This window comes from Mytilus californianus, unplaced genomic scaffold (assembly GCF_021869535.1).
Source record: "Mytilus californianus isolate M0D057914Y unplaced genomic scaffold, xbMytCali1.0.p SCAF_8, whole genome shotgun sequence".
Taxonomy (NCBI): domain Eukaryota; kingdom Metazoa; phylum Mollusca; class Bivalvia; order Mytilida; family Mytilidae; genus Mytilus; species Mytilus californianus.
The window spans coordinates 43762486-43788969 of NW_026262734.1; the positions used below are offsets into that span (position 1 = coordinate 43762486).

Consider the following 26484-nt stretch of genomic DNA (forward strand, 5'->3'; position numbering starts at 1 on the left):
TCTGAATATATACAGTACTTAAAAGTTTTCTTTTCTTATAATCAGCTTAGTCGAAAGAAAGCAAAATTAAATTATATAAGGAACTTTATCCCTAAATATATTGTTTTAATCCAAACTGAAAACTTCAAAAGATAACGTTTGACCTTTATATGGTACTATCATCTACTGCACTTGGTCAAACACTTATATAATGACATGTTGCTATCATACAAAGCTAGAGTTTTACAGGCTACAGATTAATGCATGAGTTGTTTATTTGAAACATACTTTGCCAACATTGAAGTTTTATTTTTTTATGATACTTCGATGGATCACCATCTTTTACTTTTGTTGAGTTTCAGAATAAAAATGCAATAGAGTGGCTCCTGGTATTTGTATTAGTGTCATGGGTACACCGTAGAGATCAGTTCTACATTAATAGTTTTTTGTTTAGAAACTTTAACAAGTACATATATATGGTCTTACAAAAGATTTTTTTTTTTACAGATATGGGACATCAGATGATGTGGGGAATGTTTATGTGACTGATAGGAGTACCAACACTGTAGTAGTTGTATCTGATGATGGTCAACATAATAGAGAGATTGATTACTGAATCAGACAGTAATATCTGATGATGGAAAACCAATAGGAGTACCAACACTGCAGTAGTTATATCAGATGATGGTCAACATAATAGAGAGATTGATTACTGAATCAAGACAGTAATATCAGATGATGGTCAACATAATAGAGAGATTGATTACTGAATCAGACAGTAATATCTGATGATGGAAAACATCATAGAGGAATTCTTAATGAATCTGACTGTAATACCTGATGATGGTAAACAGTAGAGAAATCATTACTGAATCAGACAGTAATACCTGATGATGGTCAACATGTTAGAGAAATTCTTAATGAATCAGATAGTAGTATCTGATGATGGTCAACATCACAGAGAAATTCCTACTGAATCAGATGGACTACAAGGATTAACATAAAAAATATGCAAATTTTTGTACATTTTGTTTTGAGTATTACATTAATAGCTTATGAAAATAGACATTTAGAGATTACCAGCAAAAAAGGTTTCAAAATCATATGTCAATCTTTAAATTTCTTTGTTTATACTGAAACCCTCTGCAGCTATATATGTTGTTTGGAATATACAATTTGATTGATTGATTGGTGTTTAATGCCACTTTCAACACTATTGTGCTATTTGTGGCGGTCAGTTTTTATTGGTGGAGGAAGCCAGAGTGCCAGAGAGAACCACCTACCTTCGGTAGGAAAACAGACAATCCTAGTCAATTAAGATTTGAGTCGAGTGCACATGCCACGTGCGGGATTGGAACTCAAAACAGTGTTGACTAGCTAGTGATACAGTAGTTCGACTACTTAGACCACTCGGCCACCGAGGCCCCTTGGAATATACAAGAGTCTGCTTTAAACTGACCAACAAAACTATGCCAAGGATAAATTTGATAATGTACTACATGTTTCACAACGTATTTGGGTTGATTGATTTTTGTGTTTTTAACATTCATCCAGGAAAAAATTCATTTCGTGTTTGAAAAACAGTATTTTTAGAGTTTATATGTTTTTTTAAATCTGTTAACAATAATGCCCAATGTTCAGACTCATAAGATGGTATCACTTCTAATCTATAAAATATGAAACAATGGTTAAATCTACAAGTCGTATTGATTAGAAAAAAAAAGCTTCCTAGGAACATTGTCTAGAAACAAAATACTAATTACGACACATAGTAATGTATACCTTATTAAATAGTTCAAATACAGGTAAGGAATGTAGGGGTAATGTAAAAACAAATCTATGAATGTCGCTACAAGTTCTTTGCATACAAATGCGTACCATTTCAGTAATAAAAATATAAACTATTTCAAATGTTGTCTTATTATCACTTTTGTTATCAGTGGGACAAATAGATATATAATTACATTACATAAATGTTTCATAAGAATTTGTAATTTTGATTGGCAGACAGAGTCTGCACCATTAACCACTAGTCTGTTGCCCCAGACTAGTTAATTTTATTTGGACAAGCAAGTATTTGCAAATATTTGTTTATAAACATAAGAACATTGTGGGAATATTGGCCTTTGAACTAGTAGTTGGAAAAGATTTTGGTGAAAACTGCAGACAACAATGGCAAGGCATTCCAAAATTATATTCTATTTCACATTAAAATGTAACTTTCATGAATTCACATGCTACCTATGACAACAATGCAAAGAGAAACAAAAAAAACTTTATTTTACCTATAATTTCATGGTTGAAGCATAAAAATGAAATTATAAATATTGAATGATTTCTTTTGTAATTTTATAGGGTTGCAAAAGTGTTTTTGGTCTTGTGCACATTTTTTAGAATGAAGCATTTACACAATACATCAAAATAGGCTTCAGTCGATGCTTTACACCTAATAAATTTGCAAAAAGAAGCATTCAATTCTGAAGTATCAGTCCCAGATTTTCAATATAATGCGGAAAAAACACAATTAAATGACAGAAAGCATTATAGCTTATAATAAATTGCCCAACTGCACAAGTATTGAAATTACATATTAAGACCAAAAAAAATGTGCCTCGCCGAGCGCAGCTGGATACGACTGCAGAGGTCCAACCCTGAACAGTTGGGGCAAAAATGGACACAATATTCAAGCTTGATACAGGTCAGAATTTGGATTGTAATTATATATTTGATACTTGAAATTGGTTATATGATTTGAATTTATATTCAATTGAAGATTTCTTGCTGTTGTGCAATACACTGTGCTGTTGCTCAATACTTAGTAAATCTGTTTTCAGACTATATACAAAGAATTAGCAAAATAAATTGTGACCCCCAATTTTTTTTATGGAAAATTGATAATTTCTTAAATCTTGAGGAAAAAAAATTCCTGAATGGTTTAGGCAATTACCCCCAAAATGAATCCGTACCTTCTACTTGTGGTACTGAACCTTGTGGTACAATTTCAGAGCAATCAAAATACTTATACACAAGTTATTGTCCTGAAACTAGAAAAATTCTTGTTTTGGGCCCCTTTTTGGCACCTAATTCCTAAACGGTTGGGACCATCACCCCAAAAAAACAATCCCAACTTTTCTTTTGTGGTATTGAACCTTTTGGTTAAATTTCATAGAGATACATACACTTAAACTAAAGTTATTGTCCGGAAACCAAATGAGGAGGACGACGACGAGGACGACGTGATAGCAATATACGAACACAAATTTTTTGCGGTCGTATAAAAAAATCTGACAGGGTTATTGTGTTAGGGTGTGATTAAACAACTGTTAAATATTTACTTAATTCACCTCAAAAGGGAAGAGCATATGTACTGTATAAATATTTAGGTCTTAATTCAGGTTTAGGAAACAACAAAAATGTGATCTTAGGAGAGTTATCATTGCTTATATCCACGTTATTTGAAATCTGGCATCAATCATACCACATCTCCTTACTGTAAATTCAGAAATTATTGCGTGCATTTATCATTGGGATTTCTGAAGAATGAACTAGAATGCGAGTGTAATTATTGCAATTTTAGGAAAAACTACATAAAAAGATATGTATCAGATATCACAATGCGAGTTCTTATTATTGCGATACTCACAGAGTCGCATTATTTGCGATCATTTCTGAATTTACAGTATTTTTATTTTCATTGAAAATTAACTTCAAGAACAGTTTTTTTACTATGAATGTTGTGCTGAAAACAACAGCATTGTCATCCTCTTCATTGAAATGAACTTCAACAGAGTGAAGCTTTCCATTAATATATCCAATTGTATCTATTAAAAATAAGTTATTCAGAATTCTTATTACAAACATTCAAATACAATAAATATACCATAATAAATTAATTCTTTTATCAACTTTTAATAGTGAAGTTTCATAATATTTCAAAATCAAACTAATAACTTAAAAATAATAAAATTGAAAATTATGAGAAAATAGAATTTCCATTCTTAAAAACATAATAACTACAGTGAAAGTAAAGGAAAAGATCAAATCAATGAACTACACAACTGAAATGATGTGTGCTACATTGTATAAAAGAATTAACCTACTATGGTTGGAAACTCACAATTACACACACAAACAGTAGTACAGTTTTACGAACAATATTTGCACTGTTTTTTGATAAACATAAGATCTCCAATTATGATTGAGATTTCTTGTGTTTTTCTTTACACAGTCTTTTGTGGTAGCTCTGGGCTGTGGAGTTGATGATTGACAGGACAAAATATACAACCATTACAATAATAACTTTCTCAAATATCCATCCCAACAGATTGGAATCCTGAAATTACAAAGAATAGTTTCTAAAGTGATACGTCAAAAATCCTCATTTAATTGAGTGCAAATGGGTTTTTTCTACTTCAGAGTATTGTAATGGCATCAGTCTATATTGTTGAAGACTTTATGTCCATCTACAGATGTCATTTGGTTTTCTGTAATGTTGGGTTACTGTTTGGGTTATAAAAATAGAATGTATATACAGAAATAACATTTAGAGAGTAGCATGATGTGATGGGTACATGCAACTTTTCCCCTGCTATCCAATATTTACAGTCAATGTATCAGCTTCATGTTGTGAATTGTTTTACTATCTTTGCATGTTTATAAAATGCTGAAGTAAGACTTTTGAGAAAGCAAATACTTGTCAAATTTTCTGTTAATCAGCCCTACCCCTTTTTGTGTGTACTTACAGATTTGACATGAGTTCCTGGTTTATGATGAAGCTTTTTCTTCTGAACTTCTAAATATTCTTTAAATGGTGTCTGTAAAGATATACCTATGGAGGGAATTTTTCTGAAATAAAAAAAATTACAATGTATTACAAAATTCACTTCAAACAAATTGTCATCTCCGAGTTCTACAGTAATAATTTACATCTTAATACAAGATAAATGCTTAATATTAAAATAAGGAGATGTGGTATGATTGCCAATGAGACAACTATCCACAAAAGTTCAAATGAAGTGGATGTAAGCAATTATAGACAACCGTACAACCTTTAACAACGAGAAGAACCCGTACCGTCTAGAAAGCTATAAAAGGCTCCCCAACATGAAAAGCAGATAGAAGCTGTCTTGATCATACTGTAAAGTGGAAGCCCTTTAGTTCATTATTTATTAATCGATTTTTCAAGTTTAATGCCATATAACTTCATGGCAGCCATTTTGTGTGTGTAGAAGAAGCCTAAGTACCATGTGAGAACCATGACCTTAAGCAGGAAAAGTGGTAATCCTAGTCAACTAAGAGAGCAGTCAAAGGCACTTTGATGAAGAATGATTCAAACTCACAACCTCAAAGATAACAGGCTAGTGATAACTGTATATGAACTACTTAGACCAATCGACCACTGATGCACCAGTTCATTATTGAAAACTTGCCAGTAATTGTCAAGGTGAAAAACAGCAATAGTGTTGTGCCTTCCATTCATAGGACATGTTGCACCAATCCCTTCTATTCCAGTTCTTATATTCTCGTTTGAATTGTTTTACATTTGTCATTTCGGGGCCTTTTATAGCTGACTATGCAGTATGGGTTTTGCTCATTGTTGAAGGCTGTACAGTGACCTATAGATATTAATTTCTGTGTCATTTGGTCTCTTTTGGAGAGTTGTCTCATTGGCAATCATACCACACCTTCTTATTCTTATACTTATGGTCTTTAATAATATGAACTACATTTTTCAAAATACAAGCTCACATTCTGAAATCTGATACATACATCTGTATGCAGTTTCCTGAAATCCATTTCTTCAAAAATCTCAATAATAAATGCAGCATGCGATAATTTCTGAATTTACAGTGTCTGTATGGTATGTTTGTGATATCAAATTCCTTATCTCTTATGGAAGTTATGTTTCACAATCCTTTGAATAGGATATAATTAACACTTACCCTATTAACTTGACTATAGTTTCCACATGATGTGCACTAAACATGAATATAATAAATAATTTCTGGAAAAAAAAAGAAAAAAGTTACAGTAGCATTTTTATCAATATAAACAAGTACTGCCTTCAGTGATAGCATAAAGATCAATTTTTGTTTATTCATTCAAGAATTTTTGACAATTTTTTCAAAATTCATCTCTTGATATAACAGCATACTGGTACTTCATCTCGTAGGGATTGCCTTGAATGAGGAGACATTGGGTTCAATCCCAGACCAGGTCTAACAAACGACTAAAAATTGGTATTTGATGCTTTTCTAATACATATACAACATATTGGAGTATAAGCTAAGACTACTTGTCTCAAAATCTGTGTTTCTGATATTAAACAGGCTTAAAAAAGTAAGGCAGTAAGTAGGCAATTAATTTTATTTTTCAAAAACTTTTTGACTGATTTAAACAGTAGAAACAGTCTCACTTCAATAGTGCTTGATAAAATATGACTGAAAATAAATGGGGAATGTGTCCATGGGACACAGATGATGCCCCCGCTTGCATATCATATAAAGTTATAAAGGGACATAACTGAAGAACGGTATAAGTGATGCTACCCAAATTTGTACTTGATCTGAGTTTTGTGGTAATAAGTATTGTGTATAAGTTTCATAACATTTGGTTGAGGCACACTTAAGTTAGAGAACAGAAACGAAAAATTCAGCAATTTTTCCATTTGTAAAGGGGGATAACTCTAGAACGGTTAAAGTGACCCCACCAAAATTCAAACTTGATCTGTGTTTTGTGGTAAGAAGCATTTTGTATAAGTTTCATAACATTTGGTTGAGGCATACTAAAGTTAGAGAACGGAAACCAACTTTGGGACGTACATGACGTACGGACGGACAAGGGTATAACTTAATGCCCCCTCCGCTACGGCGAGGTATAAAAAGTATTTAGGGTAGGCACTCAAAATCAGGGTAGGTATGGTTAGAGGAAACACAGGAATTTTTTTAGGACTATGGGTGATGCATGAATGACAAGCTTTGAATAACTTTCAGTCTAGAAAATTTGTGATTAAATTTAAAAGAGAATGCTCGAAACACTTACATGAGTTTTTAATAATTGAGCTCTTCAGAATATATGAGAAATGCTCTCTTGTGGAGAGTTGTCTCATTTGCAATCATACCACATCTTTTTATTTTTATATCAATTAGAAGCGGACTTGGTCTAATTGTATATAGGGAAACCTTAACTTCATTGTACACTTCCAGCAACTGTAAAGATGAAAAACAGCAATAGTGTGTTCCTTTGATCTTATCTTTGATAGTCCTCCTACAGAATATGACCTTACTAGTCTACCATATAAAAAATCCAGCTCATCTTGTTTATTATATTCTCCTCAGCATTGGTTTATTTTGCATGGTGTGCATGCTTTAAAGTTAGACAAGCTATCACTATGCTGATGTAATACTGAACTGTCAATTTCCTCGAATGTGACCTACTGAATTAGACTTATCACCGGATTTGTATTTACATGAGCATCACAAGGGGTGCCACATGTTGAGCAGGATCTGCTTACCCTTCCAGAGCACTGAGATCACCCCCGGTTTTTGGTAGGGTTTGTGTTGCTCAGTCTTCAGTTTTCTTCGTTGTGTTTTGTGTACTGTTTATCTTCTTGTCGTTTTTCATTTTTTTTCTATGGCTTTGTCAAGTTGTCTTCGACTAGTGAGTTTGAATATCACTTTGGTATCTTTCGCCTCTCTTCAATATCTAACAGTTTTCTACCTTATACTGTGGATTCATTTTTATTCGTGGTATATCAATTTTCGTGGGTTTCGTGGGTCACAGCGAACCACGAATTTAAGAATTCAACGAAGAATAATCCAGAGAAATGTGTATGGATTCGGATGTTTATTTCCGGTTATGTTATGCAGTTCTAGTATAGTGTTGACTAGCGATAAACATTGTAACATAACACGTGTTTTTATTGAAAGAAGATACAAGTATTTTGATTAAATCAATAATAAAAATATTGAATATCAGTGATAATTTACTTTTTAAAATTGATTAAAACTGTTCATGGAAAATAACTGCAAGTTGTTAATTACCGTGTCATAGTTTGGTTTACTGGTGATTAAAAATCAATAGGATTAAGTACGGGGATATTGCCCGTAGGTAATATTGTTTATGATAGGAACATTTATTTTCACACCTTTAACTTATATGATCGACTGTTTATTATATCATGAATAGGGAAATGAGCTTTCAATCATAGAGTTTTGAATGCCTTATATAATTCCGACAAGAATTTATAAATTGTAAAACAAACAAATAATTAGTTGTCTCTGTCCATTATTGTAATAGAAGTTTTCAATGAACACTTTAACCTATATTGGTTATTGACAATTCAAAACTTTTTCAATGAATTCCTTCTTTTTGTTTGTTTTATTATTGATCAAACCAAGGAGGTTATATGATCTCCTAAATCAAAAAGAAATCCACGAATTACGTATCAGAATTTTTTTTTTTTTTTTTTTTTTTTTGTAATCAGCGATCCACGAATTTACGTATACCACGAAACGTCTTTTTTTCTCTATCCACGAAAATTGATACCCACAAAAATAAATGAATCCACAGTCCTGGCTTTGCCTATAAACACTGTGAATCTGTATAAACTGAAGTAGCAAACATCATGAGATAGCTACCCAACAATACAATATAGAACTTACCTGTATATGCATTTTAATAACAGCTTTTCCTATTAATGTTGCACCAAAAAATGTCCAAAATGGAATGAGAAAATGGCCACATGTGATTCCTGCCAAATCAAACAAAGGGTTTGGTATCTGTGAAAAAAAGAAAATTTATAAATAAGACAATCAAAATTGAATTTATACACATTCATAGACAATCAAGTTTTAAAATGAAGCAAAATACATATCAAATCTATTAATCTATTCAATGTTTGAAGATAAGAATAATAATTTCAAAATTAACAAAGATCTTCCTACTAATTAATGTGCTCAATTATCTTAGTATCAGCACGCAGCTCATATATTTAACTTATTTTTATACAGTTTTTAAGAGCAAAGGGACACAGATTAATATGAAGCAAGGTTTCTTGTCTGAAAACGGACAACTTGATCATGTTTATAGATAAAACAAATTGAAAGAATTGAATGCATTTTTGCTGGATCAGAAGTTTTTTTTTCAATTGCAATAAAAGTATTTATTTTCCATCAAAAGCAAAAAAGGATAAGGCTATATGGGCAAAGGTGTACACAGAAAGGGAAGAGTGGAGCTGCGTCCCTCTATCTTGGGCTATCTAGGACATTGCAATATCTTGCAGATTTTGGTATCAATAAATGTTAGTAACTGAAATTCTCATTCTCAACCAATTCAGGAATTCAATCAACATCTTATGCACAATTAGCTTCTTTTACTCAAGCAAAAGAAAAATGACCATAGTGAATAGAATGAATGGATAAATTACTTACTTTAAAATTAACATAAGGAAGATATGTGTGAAAAAAAATAACAACAGTTTTGGTCATGAGCATACATGATGTTGATTCAAGAACTTGTGATGTGTTTACCAAAATCATATTGTGTATTTTAATCAAGTTACTACTTAGGATTACACAAACAAATATACAGATACCAAAGTGATGTTTTTTTAAGGCCGATACTTTCTAAAGCAAAACTTCAGATACAAAAGTTACATTTATTTAGTACGCAAAGGCTTTGATACCACAGTAATGTTTATCACAGTTCATACTTACAGATGCACAGGCTAAGATACCAAAGAATCCCACTTTCTGTACAAGGTTATGTACAGCTAATTTCGATTTTTCCATAAATCCCTAAAAATAATAAGATTAAAACAGTTGACAGAGATATATATTGTCTGGAATATATTAAACATTCATCTCCCCTTAATATTCTTAAGATAAAGGGAAAGTTTTTGGGTTTTTTTCCTACAAGTTTGTGTCCTTTTAAAGTAAAGTAAAGTAAAGTAATCTTTATTTAAAGTCGGGTTTCATACATACATAATAAACAAGGAACATGAGCTCTTAAGAGCTCTTTAACCGACTGATATTAATAAACAAAACATACATGAAATAACATCAGATTCATATACAACACAAACATACAGACAGCACATACATGTATTAATCATGTTAAAATGCACCCTGACAAATATAATATTATTTTTTAACTGTAGTTCTACTTTGCTTTGGCAAATACATTATTTAAAAAAAAAAAAATTTGCTTACAACCATAACTGAAACAGACTGTATAAATAAACTCATCATAGATACAAGGATTGAAATTTTGTACGACAGACGAAAAGTTAGACAACTATGAATCAACTAAACCAACAAGACAAAGTAGCAAAAGTCAGAGTTTAGTAAAAATAGAGCCAATGGTTTAAGAGGAGTTGCAGATACAAGATGCCTAAATACCTTATCTAAATATGACAAAATAACAAGTCTTTTACTATTAAAAACCCCAAATATTATAGGATCACAAAATAAAACAGGTGCTCAATATCATTATGTAAGTAACATTTTACGTAAAGGAGTAAGTTCAGTATGGGTTATATTCAAATATTAAGTCCATTGTTTGAAGATATAAAATGTCTCAAGTGGTTGAAAAGACATGTAAGAAAGTGAAATAGAACTTTTTTTGTGTAACTTTTCTTATAAAACTTTAATATTTTCAACCAAAATAGACCAAAAGTAGAGACTTTGATGAAAATTTACAAAATGGTCTGGATTTCTACCAAACATAGAGTGCAGGCTTCGACAAACTAATATTCAAGTCAGATATGTAAAATGTTACAATAAACAATTTATTAAAAGACCTTTCTTGTCAAAGTTTTTGCTATATGTTTCCAGTCCAAAAAAACAATGGAAATTTACCTGTTTCTTTTCATTTTCGAGGAAAATCAATATGTGTGCTATTTGTGACGCCATGAAAAGAACATTAATATGTTAATGTAAATAAACAGCTGCGCCATGAGCGCATGATACGCCCGTCGTCTTGTGTGTGAATTTTTATGCAATAAGCATAAATAGTTTCTGACATACGGCGTGACATGCGAAAACCCTCCTTTTTTTTTACAAAAAACTCAATATCTCTAAAATAAAATTTTGAATCAAAACCAAAAAGTATACAGATCTTTAGATTAATATAACTAAGAAGTGTGTAAAATTTTAAGCAATAATCATAAATCGTTTTTGAGATACGGCGCGACATGTGAAAACACCCCTTTTAAAAAAAAAAATCAATATCTCAAAAAAAAATTTTGAATCAAAACCAAAAAGTATACAGATCTTTAGATTAATATAACTAAGAAGTGTGTAAAATTTTAAGCAATAATCATAAATCATTTTTGAGATATGGCGCGACATGTGAAAAACCCCTCCCCCTTTTTTTACAAAATACTCAATAACTCAAAAATAAAATTTTGAATCATCACCAAAAAGTATACAGATCTTAAGGTTAATATAACTAAGAAGTGTGTAAAGTTTTAAGCAATAATCATAAACTGTTTTTGAGATACGGCGCGACAGGTGAAAAACCCCTCCCCCTTTTTTAACAAAAATACTCAATAACTCAAAAATAAAATTTTGAATCATCACCAAAAAGTATACAGATCTTAAGATTAGTATAACTAAGAAGCGTGTAAAGTTTTAAGCAATAATCATAAATTTGTTTTGAGATACTGCGCGACATGTGAAAAAAAACACACACCTGTTTTAGTTACTAAGTCCCGTAACTCAAAAAGTTTTAATCTTATTTTCACCAAAAAGTATACAGATCGTTTGACCATCATAAGAAACAACTATGTTAAGTTTCATGAAATTTGGATAAGTCATTCTCAAGTTATGGTGCGACATGTTTACGCCGGACAGACAGACGGACGGACGCCGGACATTTGTATAACATAATACGTCCCGTCAAAAATTTGACGGGCGTATAAAAAAAAGGCATATTTCCTATAACATTCCTAAAGTTTTAACTACGATTCATTGTAATATTGGTCAATAAATCCTAATTTGAAATTTTAGCTAGAAAAAGGAGTCATTTTAGGGCCTTATTGAACCCACTACTTTCACTGAAATTCATTTGGTGGTTTAGATACAAGATGCAAAAATCTTAACGAGATAGCAAGATGCTTAAAATGTTAATAATATAAAGAAAATGTGGCACGAATAAACAGACAAACAGACAGACAGATAAACATCACAATCACTATATACTGCTAGGAGGCATAACAAACTCATATAAGGATATCATCCAAACAACAAATTATATTATCTCCCCTTTCAAATGTTAGATCAAGGTTATATTCCTTTATGCACATCCTCATGTATGGTCTACAACTGTGTCAAGTTTCATAAATGTCCTTTTATCTGTTAAAGAGGTATTATTCGTAGAAGAGACTATTATTGTAAAACATGTGCATAATGTTGCATTCATACATAATCCACACACCCTTTTCGTCGCAGGAATTCTGGAAAAACTTTTGACACTTATCTGGGAAAACTTCCAGTGAAACTATGGTAATTTCAAGTCGTTTGCAGTCATTCGCGATATTTTCATGGAGAAACCTTCTTGCCTTCATCAGTTAGAAGTTTTAAATGTTTTAAATGATTCTAAACACTGCACAAGGTAAAATTTAGCCGAAATAAAAAAAATTAAATTGAAAAGTTGTGTATGTCATTAACCAGAAATCAAAAGTATGTGTAAATGTCAAATAAATTCTTTGAGTGTGTGCAGAAATCTGGTACGTAATATATGACACAGAAGAATACGACTTTGAAAGTAAAACTGTGTTGGCCTTTAGTAAAATAGTGTTTGATTTTTTCATCACTTAGCATGTGAAGAACCTTTAGCTATAACAATACAACTGCAGCAGTCTGAAACAACACAGCCAATGAATAACCGCTTACGTCTTGTCGAATATACATCGCTATGCAATGCTATGAAAAGAAAGAAATTTTTAATGAAGCAGTATATTTTGATACTTATCAGTAAATATCTGAATTATTTTTCGCATATAAATATGGATTAGGTTAATGATTAAAGAATTTGAAAAAAAAATATTCTTCCAAGAACAAAAATAGAGGAAAGTATGGTGAAAGTTGTTTATTTGTAAGGTACTTATATTCGTAGTTTTCCTGGATGGCTTTATCCACAAATTTAAGTGTCCAACGAAATATCAAGACATAGAAAGATCCCCATGTATGTTACGGGCATATACATGTAATCTAAAGAATACATCAAATATCAACAAATGCACTATGAACTTATATACAACTTCAGACAGGATATTACCAATTTAATCTTTAAAAATAACTTAAACTGTATATCTTTTAAATTTTTAAATATCATGAATTTTTTTTCTCGATTGATGAAAGCCAGACTTTTGGTGATGTTATGCGATGAAGTGTTCATTTTATTACCTCATAATTCTAATACGAAAAAAAAATATTAATTTCCTATTGGGCTTACTTTATCATTTCATATGAATTAATTCTACATTTCAAAATGCATTTGTAGCAATTTTTTATGAAACCATTTTCTTTGAGTGACATGTTTATGGCTCAATTAAAATCTTTGATGATCGTTAATCTGTTGATCATTTGATCTCGGTTAATAAGTGTCATCACTTACACATGTGTAACAATTAAAATGTTTACTTTGCAGTTTCCGTTAATCGAGACAATTTGTAAGCATAGATGAATCAGCTTATTTCACAAGCAATTATTTTATTAAAAGTTTGATGAATGTTGTCAGTAATGAAAGACGAACAAGTAAGTGAAAATAAACAACTTTTTGCAATGTTCCGCAAATCATTATGAAACAACATATGATTATTTTCAAGAATATTCATTTCTGATGGCTTTAAATTCCTCACTTGATTTTTTTCAGAAAACTAAAATCCATGAATTTAAGAACCCACAAAAATTTAACCTTTGCTCAAACCAAGAAAATTGATACTCATGAATAAAGGTTCTTTAACAGTATACAACAAGAATGTGTCCATAGTACACGGATGCCCCACTTGCACTATCATTTTCTATGTTCAGTGGACCGTGAAATTGGGGTCAAAACTCTAAATTGGCTTTAAAATTAGAAAGATCATATCATAGGGAACATGTGTACTAAGTTTCAAGTTGATTGGACTTCAACTTCATAAAAAACTACCTTGACCAAAAACTTTAACCTGAAGTGGGACAGATGGACGGACGAACAGATGGACCAACAGACACACAGACCGAAAAACATAATGCCCCTAGGTGGGGCATAAAAATCATGCCTGAATACGGTACCACATTATGTTATATTGAGGAGGTAAATCCAATTATCTCTTCTTCCACACGTAGATCAAAGATTATTTTCCTTAAAGCTCATCTACAACTGTTTAAAGTAACTAACATACAAATGAACGGACAGACATGGTGATTCATAAATACCCCACTCTCCCCAAAAAAAAAACAAACTCAAGTTTTAAGGAGGGTGTTAAAAAGCATCTAAAATGCTGCTTAGTCTTTGAAATCCAGTCACATGGTTTCACAGGAGTTGGGGAGGACACGAAATGTCCACAGACAAAAGCAATAGACAGAACAACTGAGTGCTTACTATAGGGCATCCACAGAAAAACAACAGGCCACAATTAACACTAATATGTTTACTTCAGACATCAATGATCTCACTGGGAACATAACCTGTTAAGACTTACTAATTCTTCGGGATGCTCTTTTTTCTCATGTATGAGTTCTTCAATTTCTTCAAACTCATCATCATCAAGATCTGCCCCTGACAGCCTGGCTGCCCTCGCCATAAAATAGGGCGGTAGTTCTCCTAGTGCAGTCCCAGCACCCTGAAAGATAAAAAAATATATATGTATAATGTAAACCAACTATTTTTCACTAGGGATTTATTTTTTCAAATTTCAAGAGTAGAAAAAGTTATGCAAAAAAAAAATTGTCACAAATATGTCAAACTTGGATCTTCTTATATATGAATATACAACCAGAGTTAGAAAATAGATGAAAACAAATCGCAGCCAAATTGGTAAGATCTGGCTAAATGTGAAATAAAAATTATCCACAGAAGAAGGCCGGTTTACAGTATCTGATTGAATCTTAGCAATCCCCCATACCCTTGCCAAATATTCTTAAATTTATGATAACTTAATCATCAACGACAAAGTCTACTATAAAGAGTAAACCTGCACTTATATTTGAAATTGATTGAAAAATGTGACAACAAAATTTTGACAAATATAACACTACTTGTATGGTGTGGTATTATAAATATCTTCCAATTCTGCCATGATCATTTATCTGACCTAATCATAACTATTGAGGTAGTTCCAAAAGGAATTTTCCATTGGGAAAACCTTAGATTAAATGTTTGACATACCCACATAATAGCTTCAAGTCTGACTTTATTCATTATCGTCCATAATGATACTGCGTTGCCATCTGTAACACCTTCCGGACAAACTATTCTAAAAATTCAAAATTACTAAATAGAGTCTGGTGCATGCATAAAGGGATCTATACACACTTATATATAACATCTTTTGTTTAAACTGTTAAAAAACTTTAAATCTGTTTATCAATATACAAATAAATATTAAAGAAACAGTATTTCATACAATAAATTGGGAAAGAAATACAAGCAAATTAAGAAATTCTCATTGACTGTAATAAAGCTAAAAAAAAAATTTGATTTGTGTTTTGTGGTTATAAGCATTGTATATAAGTTTCATAGCATTTTGTAGAGGCAAAGTAAAGTTAGATTGCAGAAACGGCAAATTTGCCATTTTGTCCATTTAAAAAGGGACATAACTCAAGATCAGTGAAAGTGACGCCTACGAAATTCAAACCTGATCTGTGTTTAGTGGTAATAAGCATTGTGCATTAGTTTCATAAGATTTGGTTGAGGCAAATTTAAGTTAGTGAACGGAAACCAATTTTGGGACGTACAGAAGGGGGTTAAACTTAAAGGAGCATAAAAAACTTTCAACTAAAGTATCTTTATGGAAAGGTTATTGAAGTTTAACACAATTATAAAATGCTCTGAAGTTTTAAGAGTTATAAAGTTTTTTGGGAAACTTTAAATAAAAAATATAAAGCATTAACTGAATACACAGATATATTCTAAAATTAAGAAGTACATAAGAATTACTTGCAACCAAAATGTAAACCCAACACGGTGACTTAACAATATATATACATACTCTGTGGGATATGGTGGTTCTGGAAAGTTTGTAGATTTACATTCATAAGCTGCCAACGTTACTGCTGCAATATGTGGTCCCTGAAATGATAAGATAAACATGTCATGTCGGGGCCTTTTATAGCCTTTATATTGTATGGGTTTTTCTCATTGTTGAAGGCTGTACGGTTGCCTATAATTGCTTACATCCACTTCATTTGAACTTTGGTGGAGAGTTGTCTCATTGGCAATCATACCAAATCTCCTTATTTTTATATTTGACCACATTTGGTATTTGAATCAGATTCCTAAGATTCCAAGAAGTAAAAATAAGGTTTATCTAAGGCTAGTGTTATTGCTGCAATATCTGATCTTGTAAAAACACAATATATGGGAGGACTTTGGTGATTTATAAAGTGTTCTCCAAATATTGAATAAAGTGGTCTTGCATGTTTCACATTGGTTTGGTTTCTGGCAGGAGTGACCTAAAGTGAGAAACAATAGAAGATCAGTACGTAAAGGACGTTCTCATGATACACCAGGAATTTTGAATCCTGTCCTGAAACCTTTGTATGGTGATACACCTAAGATTTACTTTCTTGAGACACTAAAAAATGTGTGTAAAACTGTTCAGAAACCTTCTTCCCAGATATACCCAGACATATTCATCATATAAATAAGATATACAATGTAATTCTGAAACCTAAGCACAGATGTACCAACCTGATACACCAGAAATGTGTGCAATTTGATAGAATACACCAAGATATGTAATCTTGTTATGTTACCTAATCATAATATACCAACATGTACTCACAACAAACACCAGAAATGTGGGTTATTCCACCTGAAACCTTCCGGAAAACAGTCAGGGATCTCCATGGATGAAATCTTAACGATGGGGGAACGTTCACCATGACGAAACCCTGCCTCTATGGCATGGCATGATCGAAAGTATTTCATTCCTCCATTTCCATGTAAGGAATGGTGAACAGACTGATATATTGCTTACTATATCTATTTCATTATAGAATAACCAATTAAAATGCCAAGTCTACATGGCTCCCCCTTGGTCAAGAATTAACACAAGCTGTCCTTAAGATTCCCATGTCGTTGTCTTGCTATTTTGGTAATTGTTGAGGGCTTAAAAATCGGGGGGATCTTTTATCACTGTCAAATTCAGAAGTCATGAACCGGTATCAAAGATTTGCAGCATCTGTCGATTCTGAATTCAAACCGGATGTATCAATTTGATAGTAAACTAGGCCAACCTTAAAAATATGTTTGTTTGCAGTTTTCCGACTGTACATTCAGACTGCAGGGTCGGTTGGTAGGAAAAATATTTTATTTTATCAGCCAGAATAAAGTTTAAACAAGCAGTTTAACAACAAAGTTTCTTGTGAAGAAAAAACATTTTAAAACAACAAACACTGAAAACCAACATGAAATGAACAGGCATTTTCAGGTAAACACCTATTTAACCAAAACTGAAACTTAACATAGTGTCATTATACAATTTATGACATAAATTTAAGGTATAATGAAATACTGGAACACTTATAAACAAGGAATGACTAGAATTGTTGTAAAGAAACATATTCACTGACATATATGCAGCTTTACTAGAATGTTTTCATGAGTAGAGTATTTTCATTAGAAAAATGTAGATATTAAAGATTCAAAAGACAATTTAGGTCAGTGTGTTAAAAAAAAAATCAACCATTGAATCTTCCTCATTTGAAAAAAAAAAAGACAACTTGAAAAAAATAGATTAGACATCTGACTGTTATAAAGGTTATATTTGGAAAGATATGTTGATGCCAGGCTTTAATTAAAACAAACAAAAATCTTAAGACTAGCTTTGGGTGAAATCCATAGCACCCCATTAAAAGTAAATGGTCTGTACTGAAATGTTTTGACTGCATAAAAAAATTGGCAGCATAGCTCCTAGCTAAGGACACATTTCAATTCAATTCACACAGGCCACACAGTTTGGGTATATTTAATATTGTAAGAGAGAGAATAATTGCAATGAGTGGGACGCCCCCCCCCCCCCCCCCCCTTATCCTAAAGGAGCATACTCATAATGCAATCGAAGATAGATTTGATACAGAGATAATATATTTATTTCTCAAGCCAACCATTCATTTTCTCTACATCTTTGTGTAGTTTGTGTGGCTTCTTATTGATTTAACATTTCAAATGCATGTTTACAGGTATCCATGAAGTCACGGAGGAGTGGTTTCATCTTTGTCGTCTTCACGACGATTTAAAGAAAATATGGCATACTTCAGGCTGCTGTCAAATTGTTGTACCACTGATATTGGTTCCATAAAGTCAGTCTCAAAAGATTCTGTATCCGATTTGTTTGAGACAGAAACTGTTATCATGTCGGTTTTATGAATATCTGCTGAATCATCGTCAATGATATCATCGAAGACATCATTCCGTGTGCAATTCTGCCTGAATCAGTATAAACAGTTTACTATGAAACTTTTCTGTGTATTATTTGTCTTAAAATTGACAGAAGACGACAGAATAAAGTACTCCTCCATGACTTCGTGGATACCTGTAAACAATTTCCATGTGCTTTACTATTAAAGGGTCCGATGAACGCTTGACAGGAAGGGAAGAAAAACCAAACTTCAAACATGTAATTGACCTAGACTCGAAATCAATTCCGAAAACGACCCAAAATTCCGGTTCGAGTCAATAGAAGTATTAAAAATAATTTCTTCAAATTAAAAGCAATAAAATGTTCACAGTCGGGCGCATTTTCGAAGGTCGGTCGGTAAACTGCAAACAAACAATATTAATTTAAGCCCTACGAAATGAATTCCGAATTACTATATGAAATTTCTTCAGATTATCAAGTTGCAGTTAATATTCATGTATTTACTTTTAAACTTGTAAAGTGATTCAATATTATCAATTATTGCTGTATTTGGCATGAAATTATGTTCTGTTTTGCGTCTTATTTCGTACTGGTTTAAAAAGGGGGATGCTGATTGCGTAAGTCAATATAAAAGCATGTGTTCGACTTGCTAAACTTTTTTCTTTGTAACTGGATTTAAAATTTATTTTTTAATCTAATTTTCATTAGCATTTGCTGAAACGTAATTAAATAATGCAATCAATCGTCTATCTTGATCAAGTGATCTCCCGAAAGGTGTGTCGCTGTAACTCTACAAATGATTAGCGATATTTAGCCGGTTATCCCACAGGGCTTTAAAACTGTAATCAGGAGGACCCTTTGAATTATGATATAAAAAGCCTAAGGGTTATGCAATTACATGCAATTGATTATAATTGCGAACAAAAATGGCGTCGGCAAGCAAAACGAAAACAAATTTTGACAATTGTGGGGATCATTTGATGATGGCGGAAGATAATTTAACTATGGCGAGGATCATTTGACGATGGCGGAAGATATTTTAATGATTGCGGTGCGCCATTGTAAAACAAGTTAAGGAGATCCCTGAACAGTGATACACCAAGATATTCTCACAAAACTCACCAGAAATGTGTGTAATCCTGTTCTGAAACCTAACAGTTATGCACCAAGATGTACTCACAAAACAAACCAAACTGTGTAATCCTGTTCACATACTTACTGGTGATGATGTAACAAGATGTACTCACAAAACACACCAGAACTGTTTGTAATCCTGTTCACATACTTACTAGTGATAATGTAACAAGATGTACTCACAAAACAAACCAAAACTGTGTGTAATCCTGTTTAGAGATTTACTTGTGATAATGTAATAAGATGTACTCACAAAATATACCAGAACTGTTTGTAATCCTGTTCACAAACTTGCTAGTGATAATACATCAGGACCTATTCACCAAATACTCAAACAAATAATGTAATCATGTTTCATGACAAACTTATGTTTATACACCAAGATGCACTCAACAGATAAAGTAGAAATGTATGTAATTCTGTTCCCAGACCTACAGATGATAATACACCAAGATGTACTCACCAGATATAGTAGAAATGTATGTAATCCTGTTCCCAGACCTACAGATGATAGTACACCAAGACCTAACCAATATGCACACCATAATACATATTTCTCTATTACTTCAACATACTAAAAAATAGCGACATACATGTAGTATCATTGGTTATAAATATTTACGCTTTCTTCTATTTAAATTAAATATTTCTTTTAAGCTTACCATTTAATTTATGAAATTAAAAATAAAAAAAATATTATACAAATCATTAGTCAGATCTTCAAGTACTTTTTTTAAATCCAATCCTGATAGGATGAATCAATAGTACATTGCACAAATGTATTGCTATGTATTAGTTTAGGCCTTATAAATCTTCTTTGTAGGTACATGTAAGATTTTCTTACTCATAGTTGAACTTAGTCAACTTTCATGATATATACATAATTCATGTAATTATCGCTATTTTCTCAAATCTTCCTTTGATCTGTTTTTTTTGTGAAAATTTTCCATATCAAGCTACTTGAGTAAAATGGGATTTTCTAAGTCGAATAGAAAGAAAATGTATGATGTAATAAGTCTACAAAATTGACATTGTCTAGGAAAATAGGGATGAACAGGTTATCAATGGTCTTTCAAACACGAGGATGAAACTAGGCTACATCTTATCTCAGGACTTTCGCCCTTCGATGAGATGAAGCTAGGAAACTCCCTCTCATTTGAAGAACATTGATAATATATAAACAACAAACCAGACCTTTTCTGTAGGTTTATCCATTTAATAACACAACGATTTTTATTTTAGAAGTAACTTACTGGCTGATGTGTTCCCTGAGTAATGTAGATGAGATAAAGCGATAAAAGCATCAACAATGACGTCACCACAGTGATCTTCCGTCTCAATAACCTATCAATGTAAACATAAAATTGAGAATGGAAATGGGGAATATGTCAAAGAGACAACAACCCGACCAAAGAGCAGATAACAGCCGAAGGCCACCAATGGGTCTTCAACGCAGCGAGACAGTATTATTAGCAGCCACATATGTTATACTCAAATAATTAAATATGAGTCATAGACTGGGGGGTTTAAATGTCAACCACCAGCTCTACATGAAGAGGATTAGTTTTAAAAAGGTCTTGTTTAATTTGGTATGCATACTAGTACATTGTATCTATAGGAGCCATTACTAAATTTTTGGTTCTGATTGAAAAAATCATTCATGTGTAAACACTATCTCATTTAATTCCAGAAGGGATATGACATAATAAAATTGTGAGTGTTTGCTAACGACAGTTTATTACAGCAGTTAAAATTTTAGGAATTTCTACTTGTTTCCTCCACGGGCTAAACTTCATGACTAAATGAAGAACAAAGGGAAATTTTTCAAAGTTGAATTTTATGTTTATGCCATGGGAATGACAAATTAACTATCATGCATTGTCATGACCATTGCAACAACGAATAATATTCAAGTTAATAAAGACATTTAAAAATAAAAGAAGAATGTGTCTGAGGACATGAATGCCCCCACTCAAGCTTCAAACAAACGAAAATGGGAGGGATGGACAGAAAGACAGATGGATGGAAAGACAGATGGACGAAAAGATGGAAGGTCTTTAAAGGAAGTAATATAATGCAATACGATACCTATGTTATTTCATTTGTTCTTTAAATATGTTTTTACTTTGTGATCTATTCCTTAAAATGGTTTCTCACATATTTTTCGTGTTTATCAGTCTAGTCTTTTATGTATTGTTTTGTTGTTAAGACTTTTCGTCCCTTTTTTTTTCCCCATGATTTTGTCTGTCTCTCATCAACATATGAGTTGTGATTCTCCCTTTGGTATTGTCTGCCTGTTATTTAGAGGTTACCATTCAGTGTATGATTTTCCTAATTGCGGAACACCAAATCCTATTGGTTGTGGTGAACTGCTGCCAAGAAGAGACCAACAACTAAGTGGCACTTGGAAATAAAATCTTTATATAGAGTGGTAAGACTACCATAACATTGTCAATTATGGGTATACTGTAATGATAATGTAAGAATAAAGCTTATTAAGATTTATAGGAATTGAATTTAGAAAATTAAAGTCTATTCAGGAGACAAAAAAGTTTTTGACACATTGACAAATTTAGACTGATTGGTAATATCTTTTTGTGTCTGCTACTCCCAATAATGGGTATATAATAACTGTATGATTGAATGATTGATTGGTTGGTGTCTAACGCCACTTTCAGCACCATTGCCGCATTGGCTATTTTGTAGCTGTCAGTTTTTATTAGTAAAGGAAGCCAGAGTACCCATAGAAAACCACCCACCTTCGGCAGGAAAAATGACAATCCTAGTCAATAAAGATTGGAAATGGAGCACAACTGCCATGTGTGGGGTTTGAACTCACAACCCGAGTGTTCACAGGCTAGTGATGCAGTATTTGGACTACTCAGACCACTTGGCCGCCGAGGCCTGTTAGGTGTGTATGGGTCTGTACAATAATACATACTTTTTGCCAGCTTGATTCAGTAGTGAGGCTGTCTCCAGACAAGAAAAGTGTATAGTCTTTAATGGTTTTCTCCAAAGGACGATTTTTTCTCGTTCTTGTCTTTCTTGATGCATAATGTCTAGTAGATTTGACTTATCATTGACATCGCCGTTAGTTGAATGAGAATGTCTTTGTTTAAGGTTCGTGTTTTCTGAGGGAGATTTCCTGTCCCCCTTTTTGTCCATTTCACTTAAACTGGCGTCTATAAGCCTTTCTATCTACAAAAAAATTATCTACATTGCAAACAAAAGTTATACAGGATAAAAAGTGTTACATAAAAAAAAGCATTGACAATTTAATCATCATAACAGTCAAAGAAATAAGATATACTTTAATTCAAATCAATTCAAAATTAAATTATTCCCATTCAAACAGAAAAGGAAGTAATGTATCATCCCTATATAAAATGTTATTCTTTGAAGTACTAAGTTTAAATGAATAATTTGCATGCCATTATCAGTAATCTACTAAATGGGGTGCTTTAACATGTTTAATTTTAGAGCTATTTGAAAATACTGGGGGAAACCCTGAATATGTACTGTGGCTTCATTAGTTTTCAAAGGAACCAATTCTAATGGATCGAGGATTACGTGTTTGCATCAAAATTTTCTTACAAGACTACAGGCAATTTGTATTTGGTTATACAAGCTTCAGAGGATAATGTACATGTTTGCATCAATATTTTCCTATAAGACTACAGACAATTTGTATTTGATTAAACACGCTTCAATTTCTGGGTGACATATATATATATATACCAACATAATCCATGAAAATTAAAATTCCACAAATAATATTGAATCCACAGTAATTGTTAAGCCATTTCAATTAAAGCATGTATTGTTTAATTAACTTTACTTGATCAGGCATAACCTACATATCTACATTGTTTTGTACAAAAATAAAATTCATTTCTTGGTAAGTATGGTAATACAGAATAACCATTAGCTAATGTGTCAATTCAAACTGTTAAAATTGTTCAATTCAAGCCATGCTAGATCAGATGAAATTTTATTATATGTTAATAATATAGAATCTACATGTAAACTATATGTATAAATAAAAACCAATTTTGATAAAATAACACACAAAAATATACAAGCAAGAAGTTATCATACAACTGCTAAGACTGTCAAATACTTATATAATTATCCTAACCTTAATCATAAAATATTCAAATATTTTCAAGAGAATATTTGCATGCAGTTAGTTTGCATACATTTTTTGAAGAATTTCTCTATAGATAAACATATCTATTTTTTGAAAATTAAATTCATTTCTCTCTCTCTCTCCTCTTTTTTTTCCTTCAAAAAATCAAATTTTGCTATACAATGTCTAGTTTACCATGTATACTGGCAAGAAGTCTATACAGACATAACAGGTGTATGTTGACTTATATTACAATACTGTACCAGATTCATGACAACAAACCATGCACACACATGAATGATTAAATAAAGCTTAATAATGTACTGTACCTACATGTATGAGTTTCATGAAATCTCCAATAAGTTTACAACATCAATGCAACAGGTGTAGACAAGTCAGAAAACAGTGTGAAATAGGGGAATTATATGTTCTACTCAAACATAATGATTCCTATCCATCTAAGGTGAGTAGCAGACATGAAGGAGTATCTTGCATTTAGAAGCATGAGAGTATAATATTAGGCTTTTTAGGACCTTGATTGCAGTACAGACATTTACTGAAAAAATCGTTAATCAGAATGCAATATAAATTTACATGATTTTATCTGTTTAATTAGAGACATTTCATTAATAAATCTAACGGACATACCTTTTACTCCAAATACAAATAAAAGTATATGAAACCTCTGGTAGAAAGATTGTATGATTACTTTGATTAATTTCAATCATATTTAGGAATGATGTGGACAAAACAAACCTAAATATTATAGCACTTTTGAAGACAGCTGAATCATTGTGAATGTAATATGCAGTTCTTTACAAATATAAGCTTTTTAGCCTTTTTAGTGGATAAAAAGATCTATCTATGACTCAATAACACTGTTACAGTGTGTTCCATAATTCTCAACAATTTCTTTAGTTTTGCAAGGAATTCACAAATTATCCTTCTATTATGCAATCTCATTTGCAAACTGGTTCTGATTCTCATTTTGACTTTTGAGAACTGAACATTTTTTCGTCATGATTATATGGGAAGTTAAAATCATTCATATGACCGTTGTTAAAAGTTGACGATGATGATTTTTGTGCAAAAAATAGGTGACTGCTGACTGTGTTCTGCAGTTGACCCCTGCAAAGAGTTAAATTATATATAGAAATGTTTGACTCAGTCTGAAAGTGGCTATTAAAGGCAGGTTTGACTGCATATCTAACATTGAGGTTTGGGTTGTGTACCGAGTTGCATCATAAAGTGTCAGCTAAAATATGTAGGACTATAAAGAGGTATACTTTGGTCAATATGGTAAGCATTTAAGAGGAGGTTGATATCCAATCAAAGCCTCACCTCGATTCTAATTGTTTGTTGATCCGACATGAATATGGCAGTTGTCAATCATACTGTATAAAAATAAGGACCTATTAAAATGACCAGTGATACTAGTCAGCAAATTGACAAAATGAAAGACATAAATACTTGAATGAACTGCTCTATCAATATAAACCAATTTCCTTCACAGTTCATTTGTGCATACATGTATGACATGTACAAACAGGTGAGAATTTTTGGAAACTACATTTCATAATTTGTGCATAACTTCAGTCCAGTGTGGATCCAGGATTTTGAAAAAGAGGAGCCACCAAGACAAATTTCCGAGCGGGACTTGTAAAAAGTCTGTGCATTAACCATCTAACATAAATATAGTTCCATAAAGGGGAGAAACAGTTGCGTCTGTGTGTGCACTTTCTCCATCACATAAAGATTGAAATCAAAAATCAACAACGACGATAAACGTGCATGACTGATGTTCAAACAACAGAGTATTTAGTGTTTGTAAACACAGCTATTTATATAATAAAGCACAACAGTCAACAACAAGTTGGATTCCATCTTACCAAATCCCGTTTGTGGCCTTTCGTTCTCTGGCTTTTTGCTTTTAGTTTTTGTTTAAGCTGCTTAATAGACAGTTTCTCGTAACTGTGGCGCAGGCTTTTGCGGTCATAATTCATTGTTTACCTTTTCATTCAGTCAATTAAGAGTGTTTACCGGCACAACGTGTCTTTTTTCGTAGAATAACTTGATCGGATGATCTTTCCAAATTGTCACTTCCGGTTGGATATAGGGGAGGTAATATTGCCCGCTTAAAATACAAAGTACCATGAGTTTTGTACTAACCAAATTTTAATGTTAGTCAATGAAATATAGTAATAGTTTTTCTAAATACTGAAAGCTTACCGTTTAGTTGAATAGTTGATGAAATTGGAAACGTGATTTCAGTCATCCAGAACAGATTTGCATATTATAAATTTTTTCAAATCAAATCAAATATTTTATTGTCGTATAAACTTTACAGTTTGTGAGTGACTGACCAACATATATTAACACAATAAATATAGATTGTACCACTGCATCGAGTGTGATACGATATTTATCCACTCGAGACAGTTAAATTTTCAAATTTAAAACGCGAGGCTCGCCGAGCGTTTTAAATATTTAAAATTTAACTGTCGAGAGTGGATAAATATCGTATTAAACGAGATTTGGTGGTAGAATCTGTTTCTCTAATGATTTTCAAACAATACGCAGGCAAATTTATTCCTTCTTTTCGAATGACCTGCAAAAAGATGTGTTCTTTCTATGTGACGTCATCAGGCATGGTCGCCTTTTTTCATGCCGT

At 32.2% G+C, this 26484-nt stretch overlaps 1 protein-coding gene across 2 annotated transcripts; it reads right to left on the minus strand.

Moving 5' to 3' along the window:
* Nucleotides 1-1592: 1592 nt before the first annotated feature.
* LOC127712374 (vacuole membrane protein 1-like) lies at nucleotides 1593-25901 on the minus strand. Of its 2 annotated transcripts, none has more exons than XM_052218767.1 (12): nucleotides 25824-25901; nucleotides 22626-22882; nucleotides 20938-21028; nucleotides 20148-20258; nucleotides 16178-16257; nucleotides 15355-15442; nucleotides 14669-14809; nucleotides 9696-9776; nucleotides 8643-8759; nucleotides 5922-5983; nucleotides 4722-4824; nucleotides 1593-4312 (listed from the first exon to the last, which is right to left on the minus strand). In XM_052218767.1, exons 2-12 carry the CDS (start codon nucleotides 22847-22849, stop codon nucleotides 4172-4174), a joined length of 1239 nt encoding a protein of 412 aa, XP_052074727.1. In that variant the 5' UTR covers nucleotides 22850-22882; nucleotides 25824-25901; the 3' UTR covers nucleotides 1593-4171. The 2 variants fall into 2 exon arrangements, with proteins under 2 accessions (XP_052074727.1, XP_052074726.1); XM_052218766.1 differs by lacking the exon at nucleotides 25824-25901 and adding an exon at nucleotides 25703-25811.
* Between the last annotated feature and the right edge of the window lie 583 nt (nucleotides 25902-26484).

Bases quoted from the DNA above. Each gene is read 5' to 3' on its own strand.
- LOC127712374 (XM_052218767.1), bottom strand. From the start codon at position 22,849: ATGGACAAAAAGGGGGACAGGAAATCTCCCTCAGAAAACACGAACCTT. The intron at 20,259-20,937 runs GTAAGTTACTTC...GCTATTTTTTAG, and splicing joins CTCAGGGAACACATCAGCCA to TATGTTGAAGTAATAGAGAA. The intron at 14,810-15,354 runs GTATGTCAAACA...TTTATCTTTCAG, and splicing joins GACTTGAAGCTATTATGTGG to GGTGCTGGGACTGCACTAGG.